This window comes from Scardinius erythrophthalmus, assembly GCF_964197995.2.
Source record: "Scardinius erythrophthalmus genome assembly, chromosome: 13".
Lineage (NCBI taxonomy): Eukaryota > Metazoa > Chordata > Actinopteri > Cypriniformes > Leuciscidae > Scardinius > Scardinius erythrophthalmus.
The window spans coordinates 11,858,920-11,882,289 of NC_138233.1; the positions used below are offsets into that span (position 1 = coordinate 11,858,920).

Here is a 23,370-nt window from a genome sequence, read left to right on the forward strand (position 1 = left end):
ACCGATAGCTTTGTTTGGAAGAGACGTCTGGCAGCTCTAGCTCTCTGCGCATCTCCCTAAGGCTTTTGGCGCACTAAATAGGATACAAGAGCAAAATGTAGCACGCCCTTAGAAATGCATCTCTCTGATATGCACTTTTTTACAGTATAATCCTCTTATTCATGCAGTTCTCTTGGACGTCTGTTAGCTCTGTAAACCTGGTAATAACAGTAATGCCTCTCAGGAATCTTTGGTGACTTTGCAGACATTTGGTGCATTATTAGCATTGACTTGCCATCAGTCCCATTCTAAAACGATTATTCCACAGGATTAAATGTCATATTTGATAATAAAAGATAATATAAAATATTCAGAAATTGTTCAGGAATTAAAGGCAGGGTATGTGATTTGCCTCAGAAACTTTTTTTGTTATGAAAGGTTGAAAGTCTCTTCACATCCTGAAGCGATCACTAAGGCCCTTACCCAAATGGCACACTTCAAATGCTCTTTCGGTCTTGTGGACTTACAATGGCTGCCGAGTGCGCGTGTCCGTTAAGTCCTTGATACCGTAGGTTGTTCCATTTGACATTTTAGGTCCCCTTTGCGGTTAATATGTGCCTTCGATGCGCACTTTTGCCGAGCCCGCACTGAAGCGAGCTCCACAGCAGACATTTTCCCGACAGTCTAAGTGGCGTTACGTCACGAAAGTGCATACTGATAGAAAGAACGCGGGTGCTTAGGGTGCCATTTGGGACAGGGCCTAAGTTAAGTGGTCTAAATGTATTTATATGTATTTATATCGTCTTTGGAAGGCGTAGGATCATAAAATGTTTGTCCAATCATAGACCGCGTTCCAAGGGCTATGAAAGGATATCCTACCTGCCTGTCAACGTATGTTTTTACTTACCCTCGCGCAGACATCATACAGCACGTTCAGCAGCACGTTTCATGCTATGCAGAGTTAGACAGACATTAGTCAACAAGCACTGCAACCGAAACAACAAGCTTTTGCTGTGTTCACGCCATAACTACTGTAATTTGGAAGAGATGGAAACTTGTGACATTACACTTGGAGCGGTTTGTGACTCGAATTTATGCGTTTCAATGGCAACCCTTTTTAACTTTCTATTAATCAAAGCAGCACAACTGTTCACAGGAATAAGGAATAAATGTAAAACATGTATTAGTATTCATACATACACATAACAGAAAATCATTTAGTCTGTTATGTTATTCCCACACCATGTTATTTTCTTAATAGTATCATAAAAGTGGTCAATACGATTTGTACGTTAACAATATAGATATAAGTCATATGATAGCTTTATGTGAGGAAAAGAATGAAATGATGAAATATTAGTGTTTTTTTTTTTTAAACTTGCTGCGTCATGATCAGTCATGTGACATGCAATGACAAACCTAGTGCAGTATGCTTAAAGAGAGTGTTTTTTAATTTAACTCTATTATTGAGATTTCAGCATGACTTGACATGTTATTGATGTCTTCTTGGCCAGTAGTTTTTGAGATTTAAGATAGATGAAGTTTTTAGATAGTTGATTTAAGATAGTTACCCTTCTGAAACCTAAAATATATGAAATATAAAAATATATATACCATGCATATTCATGAACATTGTTGTACAAAAATACATACAGTAAATATGCCAGAATTAGTAAAAATAACTACTTCTGATCTGCAGTCCCTAGGCCGGTAACATAAGACTAGCATAAAGACAGCCAACAATCATACAGCATTCATTCACTATAACAAAACAATATTGTATACATTAACAAAACAAAACAAAAATACATGATGACAAAGACATTGTTCATCCACATCTATACTGCATTTAATTTAACAGTGAAAGTGTATGGGTGATAAATGTGTGACAGTTAAGTGAGTACATCTCTGGTTTTCTAGTAGCTACTGTTTTAAGTGAGTTTTAAAGGTGTTGAATGTAGGACACTCTCTTATTGGGAGGGGCAAGCTATTCCTGAGTTTACCGCCTATTATTGACAATACGTTTTGTCCAAAAGTGGTGCATCTAAATGGTATCACACAGTCCCCTTTTACAGAGGACTGTATACTACCTCCACTTTCAAGTCTTTGGAAAAAGCCATGCAGCGGAGGGGGGGCAAGATTATGTAACACTTATATAGCAAACAAGCATACTTGAAACGTTTGAAATTGTCTCTCTAAAATATTGCAATGGTGAAATGACAAAAGTTTTTATGGCTTTCTTAGAGATTCAATGCTTTTAAGAGTAGTTAATGACCAATACTTAATATGTGAAAAAAATCATTGTATGTAAGAACAACTTGGCAGCTTTGGTGTCAAGAAATGGCCTAACTTTCTGCAAATTGAATTTAACTTTATTTGCCACCTTTTTTACATATATTTTACATAACTTTACATGTTGCCTATATAATAGCTGCCAGCGGATATTATGTCCCCCTGACCTCTCAATTAAATTCAATTGAAAGTGATTGCTAATTGCTGTTTTGTTTTTGTTTTTCAAATGCAGTCTTCGAGTAAGAGAGTTTAATTCATATTTAGTGTCTGCTTTCAGCTAGATAATAATTTAAACATTAGCAGAACTAGCATATAAAATTTACAGTACGTTCTTGGCACAAGATTGTCATCTCAGCTATTGCTTGGCACATTTCAGAAGACTTGTGCCCTGAAAGGGCATTTGTAATCACTTTCTTTCTCTTGACAGATATTAGTCTTAGGTGTAACAGAAGAGATGTAAAAGCCCTTAGAGTTTCACGTCTCTGGCGTGCCATGATAATGTGAGGTGATGTGGCTTACAAATGTATTCAAGGCTGCTTATCTCCACAGCCACCTTGAGGAGATTTCATGATGAAATATTTATGAAGATATGGTGGGGTTTTTAACTTTTAAAAAAAGAGTAGCGTACTTCTGAGGAAATCTCTTTCTCTCTTCTGCACTAGCAGAGAAACGTCTCAAAAGCAAAGTCGTGTGAGTGTGCGTCCTGCTGGGAGGATGAGAGGAGGAAGGAACGAGTGCCGTGGAGGATGGATACAAAATGGCTGAATCAAAGAGAAGTTTGCCCTGATGAAAGAATGTGATGCGTGCCGTTACAAGATTAGAATTAATACACTTTTTTTATTTTTGTCCAGGACAAAAATTAATCTATAATTAAGTGGTTCTCAAAGTGTGGGAGGCACTTCCTTAAATTCAAATGTGCTGCGTTGTCCTCCTTATTTCTCTATAGTGCGCTCACTGTTGCTCTTATGTTTATAAAGCCTCAAAAAAGTATTTCTTTTCCTGACACAGAGCTGTCGAATGGCTTCAGAATACTCAAAATAAGTACAAACCACATATGTACTTTTAGGTCAAGTTTATGTTTACTTTTAGCTTGATATTTATAATAACAATTATACCCTTTCCATCTGCTTTTGTGTTCCACTGACAAAAATAATTACATTTATTATTATATATTTTTTATATATTATAGGCCATTCTCCTATATATGTTTTTTATACATTTTAAAGCCCTTTTTAAAATTAAATCAATAAAATATATATTTCATTCAAAATTATTATTTTTTTTAATCAATAAATGTAAGTTTGTTTGTTTTTTTACAGAAAAACATCAGAATAACAATGCAGGCCAACTGATAAAAAGTCCTGGCAACTGTTTTTCCAGATTTAATGGGGAGTGTGACAAAAAAAAAAGAGAACCACTGCTACAAACAACTCCTTGCTAAAGAGTCTAAATAAGCTTAACAGAGAGAAAGAGTAAGGGAGCTATTAGTGTGAAGCAAACATCTTGATTATGGCTTATTAAACGTGATGATGATGTGCAGGGATTTGTGTCACAAGAGGACTGTGGCATACATTGCATACCAATAGGTGAACAAACAGTCATGTACATGCAAAGACATGCTCAGATGTTCATTCTCTACCACATGATATTCTGTAAGTAACAAAACTACATTCAGAGCAACGTTAGACTTTCTCATTGTCTGTCATTTTGACGGACAGGGTCATAGAAATTCTGTCATAATATGTACCCATTTAATTTTTCAATGACGTCACATGATCCTTCAAAAATCATCCGATTTTGTGCTCAAGAAACATTTCTCATTGTTTATAACGTTAAAAACCATTGTGTTTTTTGTGGAAACTTTTGGAACATTGTAAATGCCTTTACTGTCACTTGCTGAATACTGAACACAAACGTTTGAATGGGAGTGTACATATTTATCAAAAGATACCAGGCGTATGTCATCACCTCAGGAAACCACAAGTAACCCCATACAAATAAAGCGTCCACTGAGGTGTGTGTCTGTGCGCTGGTATTTTGAGTCACTCAGCACCTCTGGCCCCTCTTTTGTTTACCGCTGAGCTCTATATAGTCTGTTTACTTCCTGCGAGATGAATGGAAACACAGCCAATCAAACCAGGTCAGAGAGAGAGAGGAACGAGAAGATGTACTCACAGAGGACCATGAGAAATAGACCTGAGGCCTGAGAAACTGCCAGCACAGTTTGTTCAGCCTTTTTGAAGTTTCTGGACACCGACTGAGTGCTGCTGCGGGTGGGATTGATGGAGGGTAGACAGTGAAGTAAAGTAAAGTAAAAAGTTGCCATTAAGAAGTAGCTATTTAGGTGGCTACAATTACATTAAAGCACATGACAAGATGAATTTATAAACGTTTAAATGCATTTGTAGTCGGTGCATCACATAAAGTTGAACTCTGCTTAACCTTGTCATATCCACATCAGTGTCTGCCAGTCATGTCACCTCAAATCGCCTTCTCTCATTGAAAACAAATGACTTCCAGTTGCTTTGTCACTGCAAATCGCTGTCTGTGCACGCACCCTAAGAAGTCAGCTGGCTTGGTCGATAGCATTTGGAAATGCAAGAGATTGTAGGGTGTTTTCAGATAGTGGCTGGATGATAAAGTATAGGCTTCTGTATATTTCTGCGTTTTGTGTGTAGGTATGTGTACAGTATGTGACAGCCCGATCGATCGGTAAAGGATAAGAAGAGACATGCTTCAACCTCTCGCCTCTCTTTTCTAATCTCTCTCCTCTACACTCCTTCTGTTCCACCTCTCTACACTGATCTTCTTTTTTTCCTCTCAGCAGTCTTCATCCTTTTTGTCCACTCCTTTTGCTGAGAATTGTAGTTTTCTGGAAGAGACAGCTGGAGGACCATGCCCCACTGATTCCTTACCCACAATCCAATCTGGCCACAGACCACTGAACTCTCTCATTCTCTGTCTGCGTGGTAATATTATGAAATGAAAATGATTTTTTCTTGGTAAATTTTGATGAAATGCTTGACCAACATAAAATATTGTAGCACATAGCCTACTTACCATATGATATTTGTGGATGCTGCACACTGGTGGTGGTTGAGGAGAGACCCCTGATATGATTGTAAAGCGCTTTGGGTGTACAGTAGTACATATGAAAGCGCTATATAAATGCCTCATTCTATTCTTCTATTCTATATTTAAGACAAAAATGCGCAATGATCGGTCTGAGCAGCGACAAAAGAACACACCTAGGGCCCTATTTTAACGATCTGAAACGCAAGTGTCAAAGCGCAAAGCGCAAGTAACTTTGTGGGCGGGTCTTGGCGCTGTTGCTATTTTACCGGCGGGATAAATGACTCTTGCGCCAGGCGCAAATCTAAAATGGGTTGGTCTGAAGCAGCTTCATTATTCATAGGTGTGGTTTGGGCGTAACGTGAAATAAACCAATCAGAGCGTCATCTCACATTCCCTTTAAAGGAGAACTCGGCAACTCTAGCGAACTCTAGTCACTTCTTCGCTGATTTTCCCTTTTGTTGTCGCATGTTTTCCCCACGAGCTCCCCCTACAGCTGTGGTGGGGCGTATATTTCACAACACAGTCGTAAAAAACTCACTTGCGGCGGCCTCCTCCCCTTCTCTACCGCTGCTCATGTGCGTTTGTTTTGATCGGAGCAAGCCAACTGTATCGCGTGGAGCTTTGTCTATCGAGGTGGGTAATCTGGTAATACATCATACATGCGTGTGTGTTTATGTCGAATTGCCGTAAAGCGATTTGTGTTTCGCGCTCGTTCTCGTTTTCTCGCTTTCGCTTCTCACGAGACTTCCAATTTCTATCTTGCCGGGACGGTAGTGAACAAGTTGCAAGGTTGGTTTTCCGCCTGGGAACGCTGGGGGGAGCGGGGAAAGTCACCAATATCACCAGAACAGGTTGTTTAACCATCCAAATGATTTCTAGACAGTTTTATTAAGTTAAAAAAGCTACCAAGTTCTCCTTTAAGAGCAGGCGCGTTTGTTCTAAAGCGGATTCCTATTATAACGGCGGATTTGCCAGACGCGCGCCAGGAGCGGTTCACAGCCGAGGAGAGCAACGCTCTCGTCAGGGAGGTTGGGGATGGAGAAACCCACCCATATTAACTTCGGTTAAAAAGGCGTATGATAATTTGGGTAAATGTGAAAGCTAGATGTATGCTTTTATAATAAATTGTCTATCTATCTATCTATCTATCTATCTATCTATCTATCTATCGTAATAATGTATGATTTGCAAAAATGAAAACTGCTGCTTCTGTGTAGATGAGAGAATCAAAGTGTATGCGCGTTGTGCACACGCTACATTGATTATGGCCAAGCATGCGCCCTTAAAATAGCATATGAATAACATGCGCAACGCGCCACTGACTTTAAACTATTTTTTCCTGGTTAGTGGCGCAATTGTTTTCTAAACCTGCAAAATAGCATGAAGGAACGTTTGCGCCGGAACACACCTCCTTTTTTTCGCTGAACCGCCCAGGGAGCGCAAGTTCATTCCCTAGTTTAGCGACGTGCTTCTGTGGAGGGAAAAGCGCGCTTTGCGCGGGTGCAAAATAGGAATGATACATGCGTCGGTGTACAAAGTCAATTGCGCGCTGGGTGCAAGATAGGGCCTCTAATGTCTAATAAACAATACTCAGTGCAGGCGCCATCTTAATAGGCTATAAGAAGTCATGAGGTTACATCGATCACATGATAAAATAGCTACAAGCCAAACCAAGGTATACCAACAGAACAACATTGAGATATAAGCTTGCTACACAAGGAGTAAAGGTTTCAGTCTGAAATATATAAAAAAAAACTGCTAATCAAGCTATTTCAAGGGTTATTTCAAGGTAAAAAAGAAGTTTGCCATGATGACTGGGAGCCACTTATTAAGGAGTTTGAAATTTCTTTGAGGAAGTCATTCCTTCCTGTATAATTAATTCCTCATTGTTGGGTATGATGCAAAAGTAAGGCAATCATGTACCAAGGGATTTTAAAGAAGATTTCTTTCCTTGAATTAAGGTCATGCTAATTAACCAGGGACTTATAGGGACCGGCAAAATATAGCTAGACTGGCTAATGTAGTGACGGGTGATGTTTTTTTCATGGCCACATGCTATGATCCCCTAAACGTTACTGCTTCTGTCTGACTTTGAAGATGAGTAGGCCTTCCGGAATCATTGGAGGTCTCTGTAGAGAATGCAGTAACACTTTAGAATACTGTTCCGTTATTAATGAATAACTACAAAGGAACAAATGAGTTGCACACTATTAACATTATAGTTACTACTATTAACTATAAAGAAACTCTGATTGATAAATTAGTAAGTAACAGTGCTTAGTTGAATAAGGTTAGCTAATCAGTAGAACTACTAACATTACTAGTGGGCTGTCATTACCTTCACTTTAAAATTAACTATACATTATGCATTATTCATATTAATTATGAACCTGTATATAGTAGATCTTAGTAGTCATCTGGGAGGAATGAAAAATAGTAGTTACTGATTAGCTGAACTACCACATTCGACTATGCACTACTATTTACTAATTCATTAATCAGTTTCTTGTTAGTTAATCTTAGCTTCTGGAGTGTTAATATTGTGTTGCTCGTTTGTTCCTGTGTAGTTGTTCATTAATGACGGAGCTGTATTCTAAAGTTTTACAGAAAATGCATGAAGGCAATTAGACCCATATTATTGCAACAACAACAACAAAAAAAGACTTGTCAAGTTGTCACTTTAAGGGTGGCTGTACAGGTACATTGAAGATTATTAAAAAACATATTTGTTTTGTTCAGAGCCCTGAGCATTTCAAAAATAGCTTTAGTAATACTTTATTGACTCTTTGCTACTCTTCGTAGCAGACTGAAAATCCCTGCAATGCACCAAGTGGAGGATGTACCTCTCTGTCTCTCACTCATTTCTTATGTTTTCAACCCACTTTAATGCTATGAGGCTTAGACTCAATTTGAACAGAAATGTGTTCCACTACAAATGTGGCATTTCCGATTGAAACAGGACTTTTAATGAGAACATTTTTTTGGATGAGATTTAATTTTCTCCACTGGGAATTGATTGGATGGTGAGAAGAAATGCTCTCTATATGACATGTTGTTTGAGAGGAGTGTCTGTAAAATAAGTAGAGGCACTACAAATTATTCCATTTTGATGACACTTTACAAAGACAAACATTTTTCTAAGGCCAATTTAGTTACTGTATCGTTAAAATATTACATCACAATGCATTGTTGATATTCTGCTATCTAATTTGTAATGGCGTGTTAAAGACATTTTCCCTCTCTGTGCTGATGATTGTCTACATACAGCTGTGGGACTGGAGGCTGTTCCTTCAGTGTTTTGGGATGTTTGCCATCATTGCTTCTTTTGTATGTGATGCTGTATCCAGGTGATTTGTATGTTGTATGCTGGTGGTTATTAGACTATGGTGCAATGGGAATGGAAAACCTGAACCTTTAGGATCTACTACTACATCTCCTGTCTACTGAAATGGAGAAAAAAACTAAATCTGAAAAATGTTGTTTTTTACAGTTGACCTACTATGTGTTAAGATTTCTCCCATTCATTTGTTTTTTACGAGTGGTCTGTCACCTCCCCCTGAACTTTGTCTCTGTTTGTGGATACATTGCACAGATTGCACATACATTTTAATGTTACAGAGCACTGTTTTTTCACTGTAATTTGAATATGATTTGTCATTGCTTTTGCTTGTAATCTAAAAGTTTAATGCATTATAATGCAAATTTTATCAGCACAGTCATACAAAACTCAGATGCTCCCGGAGGAAATTTTGTGATGTCTGTTTGTATGAAGACAACTAATATTTTCTCTCAAGAGTGTGGCACTGGGGGCAGCTGGGGGCTAAGCACTCGATGAAACGGTACTGAAGGGTTACTACGCTCATCCACAGTAGGCTCGTTGTTGGTGTTTTTTTTTTTTTTTTATCTGGATGCTGAATAACATTACGTAACCTGTTCTGACGTGGTGGCACTGAAAGAGGCCGAAGCATGCTGACTTTGTTTTCCCCTGTCATTGCAGATCTCGTCATCAGAGTGGCGAAGGATAAATTCGGAGCCATACAATCCGAGTACCAGAAGGTAAGTGCATGTGACTGTGCCTACCTGAACCTCCATGCCATTACGTGCTCCGCCACCGAAGTTAAGTTGTGGGGACATTGTCTCGATGCATCTATTATGAAACAATATCTTAATTGAGTATGAAAGCCACGGAGCGAGCTTTGCCCTGTTATGCTCTTATTCTGGAAGAGCTGTTAATTGCTTTTGGCATTATAGCCTGTAGTAAATAGAGGAAGAAACTATTTGTTGCTTTTTAATAACGAAAATGAGTTTAATTAAACAACAGCTCTTGCTTTGAAGTTTCAGCATCCTACTCTTGGGAACAAACAAACATATGGGGCAAAACTTAATGAATCAGTTTCGCCAACATTTCCTGTGTTGTTGAGAGGAAATGTGATCCCGGAGAAACAGCCCGATTATAGTGCTCAAAGTGCTTCAATTTACCACATTTATTTCTCAGCAAACAGCCCATATTATATTATATTATATTATATTATATTATATTATATTATATTATATTATATTATATTATATTATATTATATTATATTTATTACATATTATAATGGCTATCATTTAAAAGTAAAAACATTTGTTCACACTTATATTCAGCAAGGACACATTAAATTGATTTAAAATTACATTAAAAGCTTTTACATTGTTCGAAAAAAAATTGACACTGTGACACTGAAGAATGTGAATGAATGGTTTTTATTAATTTTATTCACATTTTATTCAAGGGTAATCACTTAAAATGTATGATTAATTTGGCCTTAATTTAAATCAGCATGTCTTTACAAAGTATTTAGTGACATTTTATAAGGCTGAAGAACGATTATCTCAAAATTGTCAAACATCAGCCAATTAACCTATAATCACGCTTCACTTTTCAGTTTTGCTCTGTTTTGCTCTTGTAACACTTAAGAATATGGAAAGCTGGATATGGATGTGACAGTCGGCCAAATCCATGATTCACTCAATCCCTGGGACTGTCAAAATGGGTCTGGTTCCCATTATAGATGACAAGTGTTCTTCCTAGTTCTTAAGTGATTTTATTTGCCTTTTTGTTTGACTGTTTATTTGATTTGGCTTACCATCTGTTCTGTATTTTTTTTTTTTCTTTTTTTTGCTGTTCTGCATGCCTCATCATCTGGCACCTCCCAGCCAGAAAACATTGTTCTGACGCTACAGGTAATGTGTGTGTCCTGCTAGTCGTGTCAAGGGCCAAACCGGACCCAAGTCTGACCACCCTCATCCCTTAGTTCCTCCTAACCCTTACAGAACCCAGCCCTTTACTCATGCTGTTCACAAGTTTGTTTCAGTGTAACATTATGGTCTAATTTTAATTGTGGTTGTGTCATCCATAACGCAACATTAGGTAGATTAAAAAATTGCAATAGACATAGTCTAAATCAGCTCCCTAGTTTCCTAGTTCCTGAATCAGTATATCGCATACACATATTCTGGCACTGGTAAGGACAGTAAGGGCTCTGGCACACTACACATTGGGACATTGATGGTGACATGACAACAGTTTCGTTGTCAATGTCACTCCAGGTATTTATGAACAAAAGCAGAACTAATATTTTCTGGAATCTGGCATATATGTTTTTAAGTAAGGGTTAATGCCCGACGAGGTGTCCATTGTCAGGTATTAATGGACGACGGTGAGGCGTGTGCGTCGGACGGTTGCCTCCGCCGAAGTCCATTAATACCTGAAAATGGACGCCTCGAAGGGCATTAACCCGCTTATACCATGGTCACTTGCCAAATAACACATTTTTAAAACATTAGTTTATAGTTTAATTAGTTTTACAATCGAAATCTAAAGTTTTTACAAACAATAACTTGGTTTCCCTGGTTACGCCTGACGGTTTATTTACTAGGTGTCCTCTATCACTTTTTAATGGACACCCTGCAGCCAATCAGAATCGAGTATTCACCCAGACCATGGTATAATGTTATTTAAAGTACAGGTGCAATAGAAAGGAGACAGAAAGTTAGAGAAAGAGGAATTGTGACACCCAAATTAAAGATAAACAAATTAGAGCTGTTTAATATTCCATTTAATGGATAGCAAATGATTTGCAAACAAAAATATTTAATTTATACAAAAAGCACACTAGATTTTGAATATTTCTACTTTAAACTGTATTTAATAATTATGTAATTATTTATGTGTGAAATGTGCAAATATATTTAACATTTAATGTGTTATTTTATATTTAATACAAGTTAAATATATATTTTTTAGTCTTTCCTTCTTTTGACAGGAAGTGTTTACGTTGAATTAAATGGCAGATATTGTTTAGTGTGCTAAAAAAAAAACTGGAAAAAACAATAGTTCATAATCCCCAAATTAAAGACCTCTTAATATAATCAGTTTTCAGGTTATAATCAGGCTTTTTTTATGTTTGAATTTCATTTAAGAACCTGCAGGGACTTTTTTCATTCGCACACATGTTCCTAAATACATTTGAAAGTTTGCTAACACCTCTGTTTAGTCGCAAATGCTCGCACTATCGAGCCCTGATGCCTCCATTATTTATGATAAAGACTCCTAATCTATAAAAAAGCAGCATATTAAAACATTTTTCTTCTAAGATGCTGCAAGCTGAATTCAATATATCTGTAACGTGGCTGCTGCAGACAAAAGGCATTGGATCCAAGTGCAGTAAACATTTATTGAAACAGGACAACTGAAATAACTCTAGACAAGGAACAAGATAAATCCAGCAGGCACATGAATAAGAAACTACAACAAACGCACACCATACAACCGTATATTGGCAACGCTAGACAAGGAACAAGAGAAACACTACCCCAGTATACTGTATACACAAAGGAAAAACAAAGTTAACAAGATAACAAGGGGGAGTGGCTAATTGTCATGGGAACACACAAGGTTAACCAAGGGAACTAACAAGCCACACCTGGGGAGAACTACAACACATGGCACAAGACAGGAAATAACACAAAAGTCCTCACTCAAGACAGAGGAACACAGGCTGGGATCACAAGTACTAAATATCTATGCGCTAACTGCTACACCTCAGCTCGAAATCAACATTACACACTTTTAATACAGTTTTAAAATTGGGAATAATTGAACTATATAACTGAATTGAATTCATTGAACTTTTTTCTTGGCCATCCTATATTAAAATCACAGGTATTAAATGTCTCTTTCATCTCTGTAATTGGTAAGATAATCACAGATATACAGAAATGTCCTCATCTGCTGTCTGCCGTTTTTCGCTCAGCTATGACCCAGCGAGGTGTGCGGCTGCGCTAACAGGGAGGATGTCATCCATAGATGAGCCGGTCTGAAGCGTGAATATGCTGATACTAGAGAAGCTCAGCAGAGGGTCAGAACGCTCAATAAACTCATGCCCTGGTGTTATGCTATATGTGTGAAGTCCCCCTTGATAGTCTAGCGGCTAAGCTTTTGTGTAATTTCCACCGACACTTTCAGTTCTTACCCACATAGGCATGAGGGGAAATGAGCTTTTAAAACCACTTTTAGAGAATTTTAAATATGGAAAGGCTCTACCCTTGAGGAGAAGCGAGGGTTATTGGTGACAGACAAAGCCTCTGGTTTATTCAGCGGATTAAGCTTATCCGCAGACTAGCCTGAGGAGAGCCCTGCTCATTCAGAAGTGTCCATAATGCCTCGGGACGTGCAAACGGATTCAATGGCAGCGTATGGATAAAATGTTTAACATTATTCCATCATGTTACATACAGTATGGAAATTTTGCATGGTTTAATTCCCCTCATTTAAAATGCCGTTTCCTTGGAAGGCTTTTGAGACAAGGATATTTGCTTCACTTAGAAAAAAGCTTCCTCTAGCAAATGTTTTGCTTGTCTCATTGCCTTTTTTTTAAATGATGAACCGTGAAAATATTTTGTATCTTGTTAGATGTATCTTTATATTCCTTTTAAAAAACAGTTTAACATAATAATAATAATATAATAACATTATATTATGTCTCTATATGAAGTACTCATTTAGTGTAATTATAGTTCTAAAACATACACACACGACACTCTTTCCTTCCTTTTAGTAGTGGACGAACTAATCTGAACATTTAAACCTATATAACTTAATGCAAATCAAGACTTAACTGAGATTTATTTTCCTGAAATTCGTTGTGGATCAGGCTTATACTGCATTGAGGAAACTATCTCAATTCTCAAATGATAACTCAATTTGTTTGTATTTATTGAACATTCTAATCTGTGTAACTTTGTGTTGTGTGCAGGTGATTTATTATGAGATTGGCTTTGTGGTGTGTGCGGCACTGGGCCTGCTGTTCACCGTGCTGCTGCCGCTGGTGGGGCTTCTCTTTTGTTTGTGCCGATGCTGTGATAACTGCGGAGGAGAGATGCACCAGAGACAGCGGAAGAACGCAGACTGCCTTAGAGGACTGCTGACCACACTGTTACTCACAACCACCTTCATTATCACGTAAGTTTTTTGCGTTTGTCTGAATGCGCAGGTGCGCTTGCATGCGTAACCTTTAACACGGTAAGTTTCCGTTTCAAAACCTAGTGTGATGCCTACATAGGCAGTATTTTAAGGTATCATATGCACAAAAAGGCAAAGGAGGTTCCAAAAGGTCTGTCTACCAAGATGCCTTCTTTTGAGCAGATTCGTATTCAAATCATCACATATATCTTACTCAAATAAGTACTGAGTATTATTAATTAACTACATGTAGAGTTACGGTTAGGGTTTGATTTAGAGTTAGTTACTTGTAATTATATGTAATTTACTGTTATTACTATAGTGTAACTATATTATTACAGCAACGTGTAACTGCACCACCTTAAAATAAAGTGTTGCCAATTTTTTTAAATAAATGATTTTATTAAAACAAATTAAAAAATGTAATAGTTTACCAAATATTTGTTTGTGCTGTGTATTCATGTGATGTTTAGAGTGTCATGTTCTTAATTTAGCAACATGTAGGGCTGGGCAAAAAATCGATTTAATCGATTTATCGATTTTGTAGTGTAAAACGATTTTTATTTTGCAAACTCGAGTTTTTTTGCCACAATAGTTTTTTCGGACTTTTCCGCGTTTCGTCCTTGTGCGTTACCATAGCGCGATATGAGCCAGCCGGCCCCCGCCCCGCGTAACCATAGATACTAAAAGAAGCGCGTAACACAATCAAAACAACATGGCACCTGAGGAATAAATATCGCGAAGAATGGGAGAAGTGCAGCCGGCTCCGTAGCGAAAACGGCTCCTCTAACACACCTGCTAAAAGCAAATAACACTTCCTGAGAGCTTTACAAACTGTGTGCCTTATAAGAACGGAGCGCGATGGAAAGCGATTACAGAGGCGATCACGTTTTATATTGCCACAGACATGCTGCCAATTTATTCTGTCGAAAAGCGAGGTGTTTTGTTGTTATAGATAAAAGTTTACATTTGTTCACTCTTTGAGCAGGCTATGTCTGCCACATGCATGTTTCATTTTTTATATTCACAGTTCACACTATACTGAGAAGAGTTTATTTTTTTAATTGTAATGTTATATGTTACAAAATTTGTAATTATCTGATTTCTTGAACAGAAAATTTAAGCTACTGTGAAGTTGTTGCACTTTTGCTTAAACCTGGGTTAAAGCCACTGATCTATATAATGTCATTCTAGATCAGTGGTTAAAGCTTGAAATTGTTGAATGACAGAGCCTCATTTACTTTTTGTTTTGGGATTCTACGCATTTTAACTCTTGAGGACAGTCATAGCAATAAAGTTGCACTTTTCACACAATATCTGATGTCTGCAGTCATTTTTTAAGTTTATTGGAAAAAAAAATCGAAAATCGAATCGAAACTCGAATTTTTCTTTAAAAATCGAAAAAAAATTTTTTAGGCAAAATCGCCCAGCCCTAGCAACATGCTAACATCAAGCTCTATTGCAGAGGTCGGGAACCTATGGCTCGCGAGCCACATCTGGCTCTTTGGCAAAAATCATGTGGCTCGCGAGGTCTCTAACCCTTTACCAACAAACCATCGATGAAAAACAATTAAAACACATCAACAGAGATCGGCTCTCTGCAGAAAAAGCAACCAATTACAATTCCCTTGTTGTAGTACAGCCTACTGAAGTTAATGAAAAGTTTATGATAATAATAATATTAAAGTTGTACCGGCAAAAGTGCGTGTTCAGTGCTGTTCGCGAGTGTCACGAGTCACCACCAGAGCCGGCCCGTCCATTAGGCGACATAGGCGGTCGCCTAGGGCCCCGCCTTGCCTAGGGGGCCCCTGCATCTAACAAATATTATATTTTATTAATCGTTAATGATTATTTTGAAAATTCACTCAGGTGCGTGCATCTCACGTTTAACAATCAAATTTGCCCGACATTGCATGGACCTGACTAATCATGATACAGTTCACAGAGACGGTGAGTATCTAATAAATTACCCAGACCTACAACATACATAAAAAGGATAGCTCTGTATAGTTCAAACATGACAAATGTCCGAAAAAGATAATAAATACATAACAATAGAACGAATAAAATACGAAAACATAAGAAATATACATAGTAGCTCGTCACATGCTAATTTGCATAATACCGCCCGAAATATAGTGGGAGACCTCGAGTACCGTAATTATCACAGTATTCACACATACGGATTCCACCACACTTCTCTCCAAAATGCTCACGTTTTAGAAACAAGAGACTTTTTTTTTTTTGTGGTGCTCTTACCCTTTAGTAATGCTTAATTTCTTAGGCCTATATGAGGCATTTTGCATGACAGAAAATGTGATGTCAAAAATGAAATACCAAATATTATAATCTCTATGGTAATATCGACTTCACATATTTGGATTGCCTCTTGTCTGTCATAACGTCACGAAGTCTCGTCAGAGTCGTAGTCATACAGCAATGCTATTTTTAGTAAATTGAAATAATAATATGTTAAACTGTGGTAGAAATGGCATCCAAACGCCATCTTTCTGGAGCTGAAAAAAGGAAGAGGAGAATGGTTGAGGAATAAAGACAAGCTCAAAGTAAAGGTGTGTTCTTCTGACTTCTATAAATAGTGCGTTATTTATTGCTGTATTATTAGTTTTACTAATAAATGTAACAATGCCCATGATCGCAGTCGCAGACAGACAGACATGGAAAAATTGGGCCACATTCAGCGTGTTAAGAATTATCTACCCATGAATTTTGTATAGATTTTAATCCTCTGATGAAGTTATCGTAGTTTTTTTAAATTAAGGTGGACCATCTCAGACCTCAAAATGGCCGTTTTACCCCTTTTGATAGGCTATTTATGCAATTAATTTATATTAACTGTCTCTTTTTCTGCAATTTCTCAACTGAGAATAATGGTCATTAATAATCACTATTATAATTTTGAGCAAAATAATTGTGATTATCAGTTCCATTATTATCATGCAGTCCTAACCCACCCCATCCATTCTCCCTTCCCGCTAAAAACAGGTTTCTCCCTCTTTCCAAATTAATATTTAAACATTTCTAAATAATACAAAACATTTTTATTATTGCGATCATCAGTAAAAAGTTAAAATGTAGTAGCCTACTACATTTCTAGTCATTATGCATAATTACTACTGCATTTACAAAAATACCTTTAATTTATGCTTTATTTTATATGCTTTATTTTTTATGTGTGCTGTCTGTCTTTTATGTACTAGGCTAGGGCTATGCTAAAAATCTCTTAGTTTCTTAGTGTTTTTTCATATGTACGTTGAATGTTACACTTTTATAAACTTATATATTGAGCCATCTATAGCCTAATTTTTTTAATATATATATATATATATATATATATATATATATATATTAATTTATGTACAATTCATACATTTTATTTCATTTATTTGAGTTTCATGTAAATATTTTTTTCATTTTTGAATGCTACACTTAATACACATTTACAAACTTAAATATTGAAATTGTCGTATCATGTGCTATCTCTTCCTTCATAAAATTGTTATGAGAGTTTTTTACTCCAGTGGGGCCAATTTTCATGATCTTGCCTAGGGCCCCACAACCCCACGGGCCGGCACTGGTCACCACAGCAATCAACTAACCGCTTACGTTTCTGTGGTAACCTACAGCTCCTGCACTGGGATTCAAGCTGGCGAAAACCATTCTAGAACAGCAGCAAAAATGTAAAAGTAGACTTTATAAACTTTAATATAACATTTTATTGAAACGGGTGCTTTGCTGCGCATAGAGACATTTCACCCGCTGGTAGGCTACTTTCACTTTTGCCGCAGAGACCCTTTATGTCCTATAAATGTGTCGTATTTTTGATAATCCGCGCAGATTTCAGTTGACGATTCTGTTTAAAGTTATTAAAAACAAAACATGAATGAATGAGAAAGAAAAGAACAGGATGTGCTTTATATTGAAAAGAAATATTAAAAGCGCGATAAGTCGCGAAAGAGAACTGACAGGATACTGTGCGCGCGCTCCGAGCGCAACACGGACAAGCAGCCTTTGTCTTCGGTTGCGCGCCTAAACGGCCAAATAAACACAGAAATATATCAAAATGCTAAGTCGAGTATTCACGTAAACACAGCAGATAGTACTGTGTGCATTCATTCTCTCTCACACGCACACAAAATGGTATATGCTCATCACTTGGTACTCAACCTCACAGTGAAATCCCTGCAGAATTAATTCCATATTCCAACTTATTTATTGTTTGCTGAATATTTGTTAATAATATTAATAATTAAATAATATTAATAATAATTACTACGGTTGAATTTTTTATTGAAAAAAGCACGTCTTTAATATTAACTTTAATATATATATATATATATATATATATATATATATAGGCAATTTTTTTTCCTACTGTGGCTCTTTTGGAAAAATGCATTATCCAAAAATGAAAAAAATGGCTCTTTGGTCAAAAAAGGTTCCCGACCCCTGCTCTATTGAAATCAGTTATGTCTCTAATTGTGCAAACCTTACAAATTGGTCATGTATGAGGTGCCACTTAAAAGGCAGCTAACTATGTATGTAGTAGACATCTGTTTTTTGTTTTTTTTTTGTCATTCGGTAGCTCTGAATTGTCAAAATACCTCTCAAAATGCTTGCTATGGATGTGAAAAACACAGCAAATCTGACCCAATCCTAAATTTTTTTGTTTTATGACGGACAAAAGTTTCGGAGGCAGTGTGTAAACGTGATTGACACAACGTGAGATTGTATTTATTTTTTAACGTGCGAAAATTTTGGACTCTGTGTGCAAGGACCTTAAATCATCAAGAGCAAATTCAAAAGCTCATAAGTTTAATCAAAGACCTCAGCATGGATACTTTTGAGCTTGCAGTTAATCTCCCTGTCCTAAATTCGCCATGTTCCCAAAAGCATATTGTACACTACAGAAAGAAATACAGCAGGATCGCACAATAGCGGGAACTCCAGGATAGCAACGGCACTCTGAATAGAGTGTTTGATGTGCCTCTGCTTTATGGATTCAGCTGGCTGGCTCTTTATTAAAGATTCCATAGCACATGTCTGGCTGCCTGGAGATGGGCATGTCTCCTCATGCAAAAACCTCCCGGGATTTCAACCTTCATGATTCTTATCAAGCCATAACTGGGGCTACTTTACACTTTACTTTACACACTGCTCTCTTCAGGGTCAATCTTGTTTAAGAGTAAGACAGGCGCCAACCAGTCTCTTTGTGGGAAGTTTAACTGAAAATCAATCAAATGTTATGTGATCATCCTAAGAGGACTCTCACAGAGAGATTATGGAAATGTTCTTGAGTTTGAAACATCTCCAGGGGTGTAGGTTATGAATACGAATAGTGTTTGTCTTAGGAGTTTTGTTGACCCGTCTTGTCCTTTATATTTTCCAAACTTAGAAATGTTATTGTAATTGCTTGATGAACTCGGGCCGCTTTCTGAGGACTCTGCATTTTTCTTTTGAAACATTGGGCGTAATGTAGGCTTGATGAATAATTAAAGAAGTGACCCAATTATGACAAGAAAATTCATCATTAGTGCCATCTTACTTTTAAGAGAAAAACAGCATTTCTTAGGGACACTGTCAGCCCAGTCATGAGCACAATGGTGTGATGGTCAGGCAAAATAACAGCTTTAGGCATCTATTAAGTGTATTTTTAGTTAATTTCCTGTAACACCTTGTCAGGCGGTTTTCTAGACTTTTTGTATCAGTTTTTTGCATCATATATTGTCATTATTAATGATGATACATCATTACTTCATTCTTCAGTGTCACATGATTCTTCAGAAATCCTTCTAATATGCTGATTTGCTGCTCAAGAAACATTTCTTGTTATTATCCAAGTTGAAAACAGTTGTGCTGCTGAATATTTTTGTTGAAACTGTGACACATTTTTTAGAAAGTACAAAAGAAGAACATTTATTTGAAATGGAAATTAATTAACATTGTAAATATCTTTACTGTCACTTTTGATCAATTTAATGTGTCCCTTCTGAATACGTACTTCTTCAAAAAAAAAAAATTTACTGACTCAAACCTTTTTGAATGGTAGTGTATATATTAAACATATTACATGTTTTCTTACTATGTCTTACTATTTATATACGGCATGTGCCATTAAGTTAAAAATACTAATAGATGCAATTGCTAGCCTAGAAATCTAGACGCACCCTAGCGGCAGCAAAATGTATTTCGCAGCCAGGTGGGTCTAGCAACTCTCAATAAACCTTCTAGCTGCAAAAACCCAAATTGGGTCAGGCCAATCACGTCGTGTATAGAGTAGGCGGGGCGGGCTTAACATATGACGACAGAGTTGCGACGGTTACCTGCTGCTACTTGAAAACAAAGAATGACGGCTGCTGATGGAGAACAACGGTATTTCGAATCGGCTTTGCCGCGACTCTGGAGGACTTGGAGTTATTTTTTTCTTTGAGAAAAGAGCAAAGAACGGCACTTAAGTCATTCTTAAAAAAGGGAGATGTGTTCGTCGTTTTGCCCATAGACATATATGATGTCTATGGTTCCCTTTCAAGGGAACTCCCGTTGCGTCGAGAATGACGCTATGGGGAACGCTTTGCGTGATGACGTCTTGAAGCACATGTAAAATCAGTCCAATGGTGTGGCGGAACGTCAGAGGCGGGTGACGTCACGTACCAGGAAGCTATAAAAGCCGGCCCGAAACAGAAAACGAAAGCTTTCTGAGTCTTCAGTTGCGCTCTGTGTGAAATCTGTCTGTATATTTGGTGTTGTCTGTCTATATCATATATATATATATATTCAGTATGGCGAGCGAGCAGCAGTTTAGAGTGTGTGTCCATCCCTGCCCGCGTTATTTAACGGGAGGTGACACACACACTCTTTGTGTTGTTTGTTTGGGAGAGGAGCATGCCCAGTCAGCACTCGAGGGTGGTGACTGTGTGCATTGCTGTGCGCTTCCATTGCGTACGCTCCGATCCCGCTTGGCTCGGTTCAATCCCGACCACGCTCCCCAGGGCTCGGGTCCCGCCGCTGTCGAGGCACGGCGTCGATCTCAGACCTGGGGTTCACAGATGGATTTATCAGTGGATGTTGAGACGGGCTCTGCCTTATCTCAGCATCCGTCTGATAGATCCAGTGCCTCTTATCAGGGTGTGGAAGCACGCGCTGCGGTTTCTTCCCCCCCGATAGAGGTACCAGTACTGCAACTATCCAGCTCTGAGGAGTTGGATGTTGTGAGTATTGTAGCTGAGTCTGAGGATTCGCCACCTCAGTCTCATGCGTTTGAGGAACTGCTCGATGTCATTACTAGAGCTGTTGACAGACTGTCTATTGAGTGGCCAGAAGATAGGCAGGACGTTCGTTCGAAAAGTAAGCTCGACGAACGCTTCCTGCCATCTCGTGCGCAGCCCCAGCGCAGGAGCCTGCCGTTTTTCCCCGATCTCCACACCGAGGTGTCGAGATCGTGGGCGAAACCAGTGTCATATCGAGTGTATACTGCACAAACATCACACTATTCATCCATTCACAATTATAAAGAGCATGGTTATGGGGAGATGCCGAAGGTGGAAGAGACGCTCGCGAGCTATCTCTCTCCAGCAACGGCATCTTCTCTGAAGGCTCCTGCACTTCCATCCAAGCCAGTAAAAGTTACTTCTTCCCTGGTTCATAAAGCTTATGCCGCCGCCGGTCAAGCTGCAGCGTGTTTACATACAATGTCCATAATGCAGGCTTACCAGGCTGAGTTATTGGGTGATTTTGAGGAGGGCGGGGGTATTAGTGCTGATACGGTGTCTGAACTGCGTAGAGCCACGGATTTGTCTCTCAGGGCCACCAAGGAGACGGCTAAATCCATCGGCCGCTCTATGGCAGCCCTGGTGGCCACTGAGAGGCATCTGTGGCTTAACTTAAGTGACATAAAGGACAAAGAAAAACATGTTCTTTTAGATGCACCAGTATCCACGCAAGGGTTATTTGGAGACGCAGTTAATAGTGCTGTAGCGAAGTCACAAGAAGCTTCAAAACAGGCAGCTGCACTTCAGAAACTTCTCCCCCGCCGTTCTTTCTATGAGGCTGCTGAGCGGGAGCAGCCTCACTCCTCTAAAAAGAGCGCTGAGCACCGCGCCACTCAGAAACAGAGCGTTTCCTCCCGTGCTCCCCCACAAAAATCTCGGGGACACGGAGGGCGCTCTCAAACCCAGCAGTCTTCGAGGGGTAAAACGGATCTGCGGACCGTTATTACCGCCAAGAAGGCTGCTGGGAAAAAGTCCTGATGTCTGAGGGCTCAGGACAAATGAGGGTAGTCCCCCCGAAGCAGAGCGGTTAACACCTCTTTTCACGGTGCCCGTCTCTCTTCGGTGCCCTCAGGGGACCGTTCTGCCAACCCTGCCGCCTCTGGCGTTACAGGGCGCAGCGGTCTCCGGCGAGCACATATCTCAAGGTCCACCCGGAAACGTAGTGGCCTCGGGATGCCCGCCCCCTCTGAGGAGGGTGCTAGAGCAGTCTGTTTGGTCGTTCCCTGCCGGTGCGCCGTTACAGGGCGACGAACCGACTGCTCAACAGCAGGAGAAAAATACGGTGCCGTCTCTCTTCGGTGCCCTCAGGGGACCGTTCTGCCAACCCTGCCGCCTCCGGTGTTACAGGGCGCAGCGGTCTCCGGCGAGCACATATCTCAAGGTCCACCCGGAAACGTAGTGGCCTCGGGATGCCCGCCCCCTCTGAGGAGGGTGCTAGAGCAGTCTGTTTGGTCGTTCCCTGCCGGTGCGCCGTTACAGGGCGACGAACCGACTACTCAACAGCAACAAAATCCAGAAACCAGTCTCGAGAGACTGGTACCTCTAGTAGAATCTTTGACAGCGTGGAAGCTACTGTCAAATGTTTCTCGTTGGGTCCTGCAGACCGTGGAAAAAGGGTATTAGATACAATTCTAGTAACGCCCACCGCGGTTTATGGGGGTCCTGCCCACAATGGTGGGCCCCGAGCAGGTTCTGGTTATGGAACAGGAAGTAAACACTCTGTTAGAGAAAGGGGCCATAGAATATGTACCTCCCTCCAACAGGGAAACCGGGTTTTACAGCCGGTACTTCATAGTTCCAAAGTAGGACGGGGGATTGCGTCCCATTTTAGGTCTTCGAGGTGTCATGCAGCTCAAGTTCAAAATGTTAACATTGAGACAATCGTGCCACAGATTAGTCCGAGGACTGGTTTGTCACGATAGACCTCAAGGACGCATATTTCCATCCGTCCGTGACATTGGAAGTTCCTGAGGTTTGCTTTCGGGGGCAAAGCATACCAATATCGAGTTCTTCCATTCGGCCTGGCTTTATCACCCCGCACTTTCACCAAATGCGTGGATGCAGCTCTGGCGCCTCTGCGCCTCCGGGGTATTCGCATCACGAACTACATCGGCGATTGGTTGATTTTAGCTCAGTCGCATTAGATGGCAGTTCAACATCGAGATGTTGTTCTCGCCCATATGAAAGAGTTGGGGTTACGGCTGAACGCCAAGAAGAGTGTGCTTTCTCCACT

General features: G+C 39.2%; 1 protein-coding gene across 6 annotated transcripts in view; it reads left to right on the plus strand.

Moving 5' to 3' along the window:
- prom1a (prominin 1a) overlaps window positions 1–23,370 on the plus strand; it is a 68,888-nt gene that overhangs the window by 19,012 nt on the left and 26,506 nt on the right. For 3 of the 6 annotated variants that reach the window (XM_081383049.1, XM_081383050.1, XM_081383053.1), the window contains exons 2-4: window positions 9,344–9,402; window positions 10,545–10,571; window positions 13,646–13,851. In XM_081383049.1, coding sequence (XP_081239175.1) covers window positions 9,344–9,402; window positions 10,545–10,571; window positions 13,646–13,851 — 292 coding nt within the window. The remainder of the gene's footprint in view (window positions 1–9,343; window positions 9,403–10,544; window positions 10,572–13,645; window positions 13,852–23,370) is intronic. The other 3 variants (XM_081383054.1, XM_081383051.1, XM_081383052.1) reach the window with 1 other exon arrangement.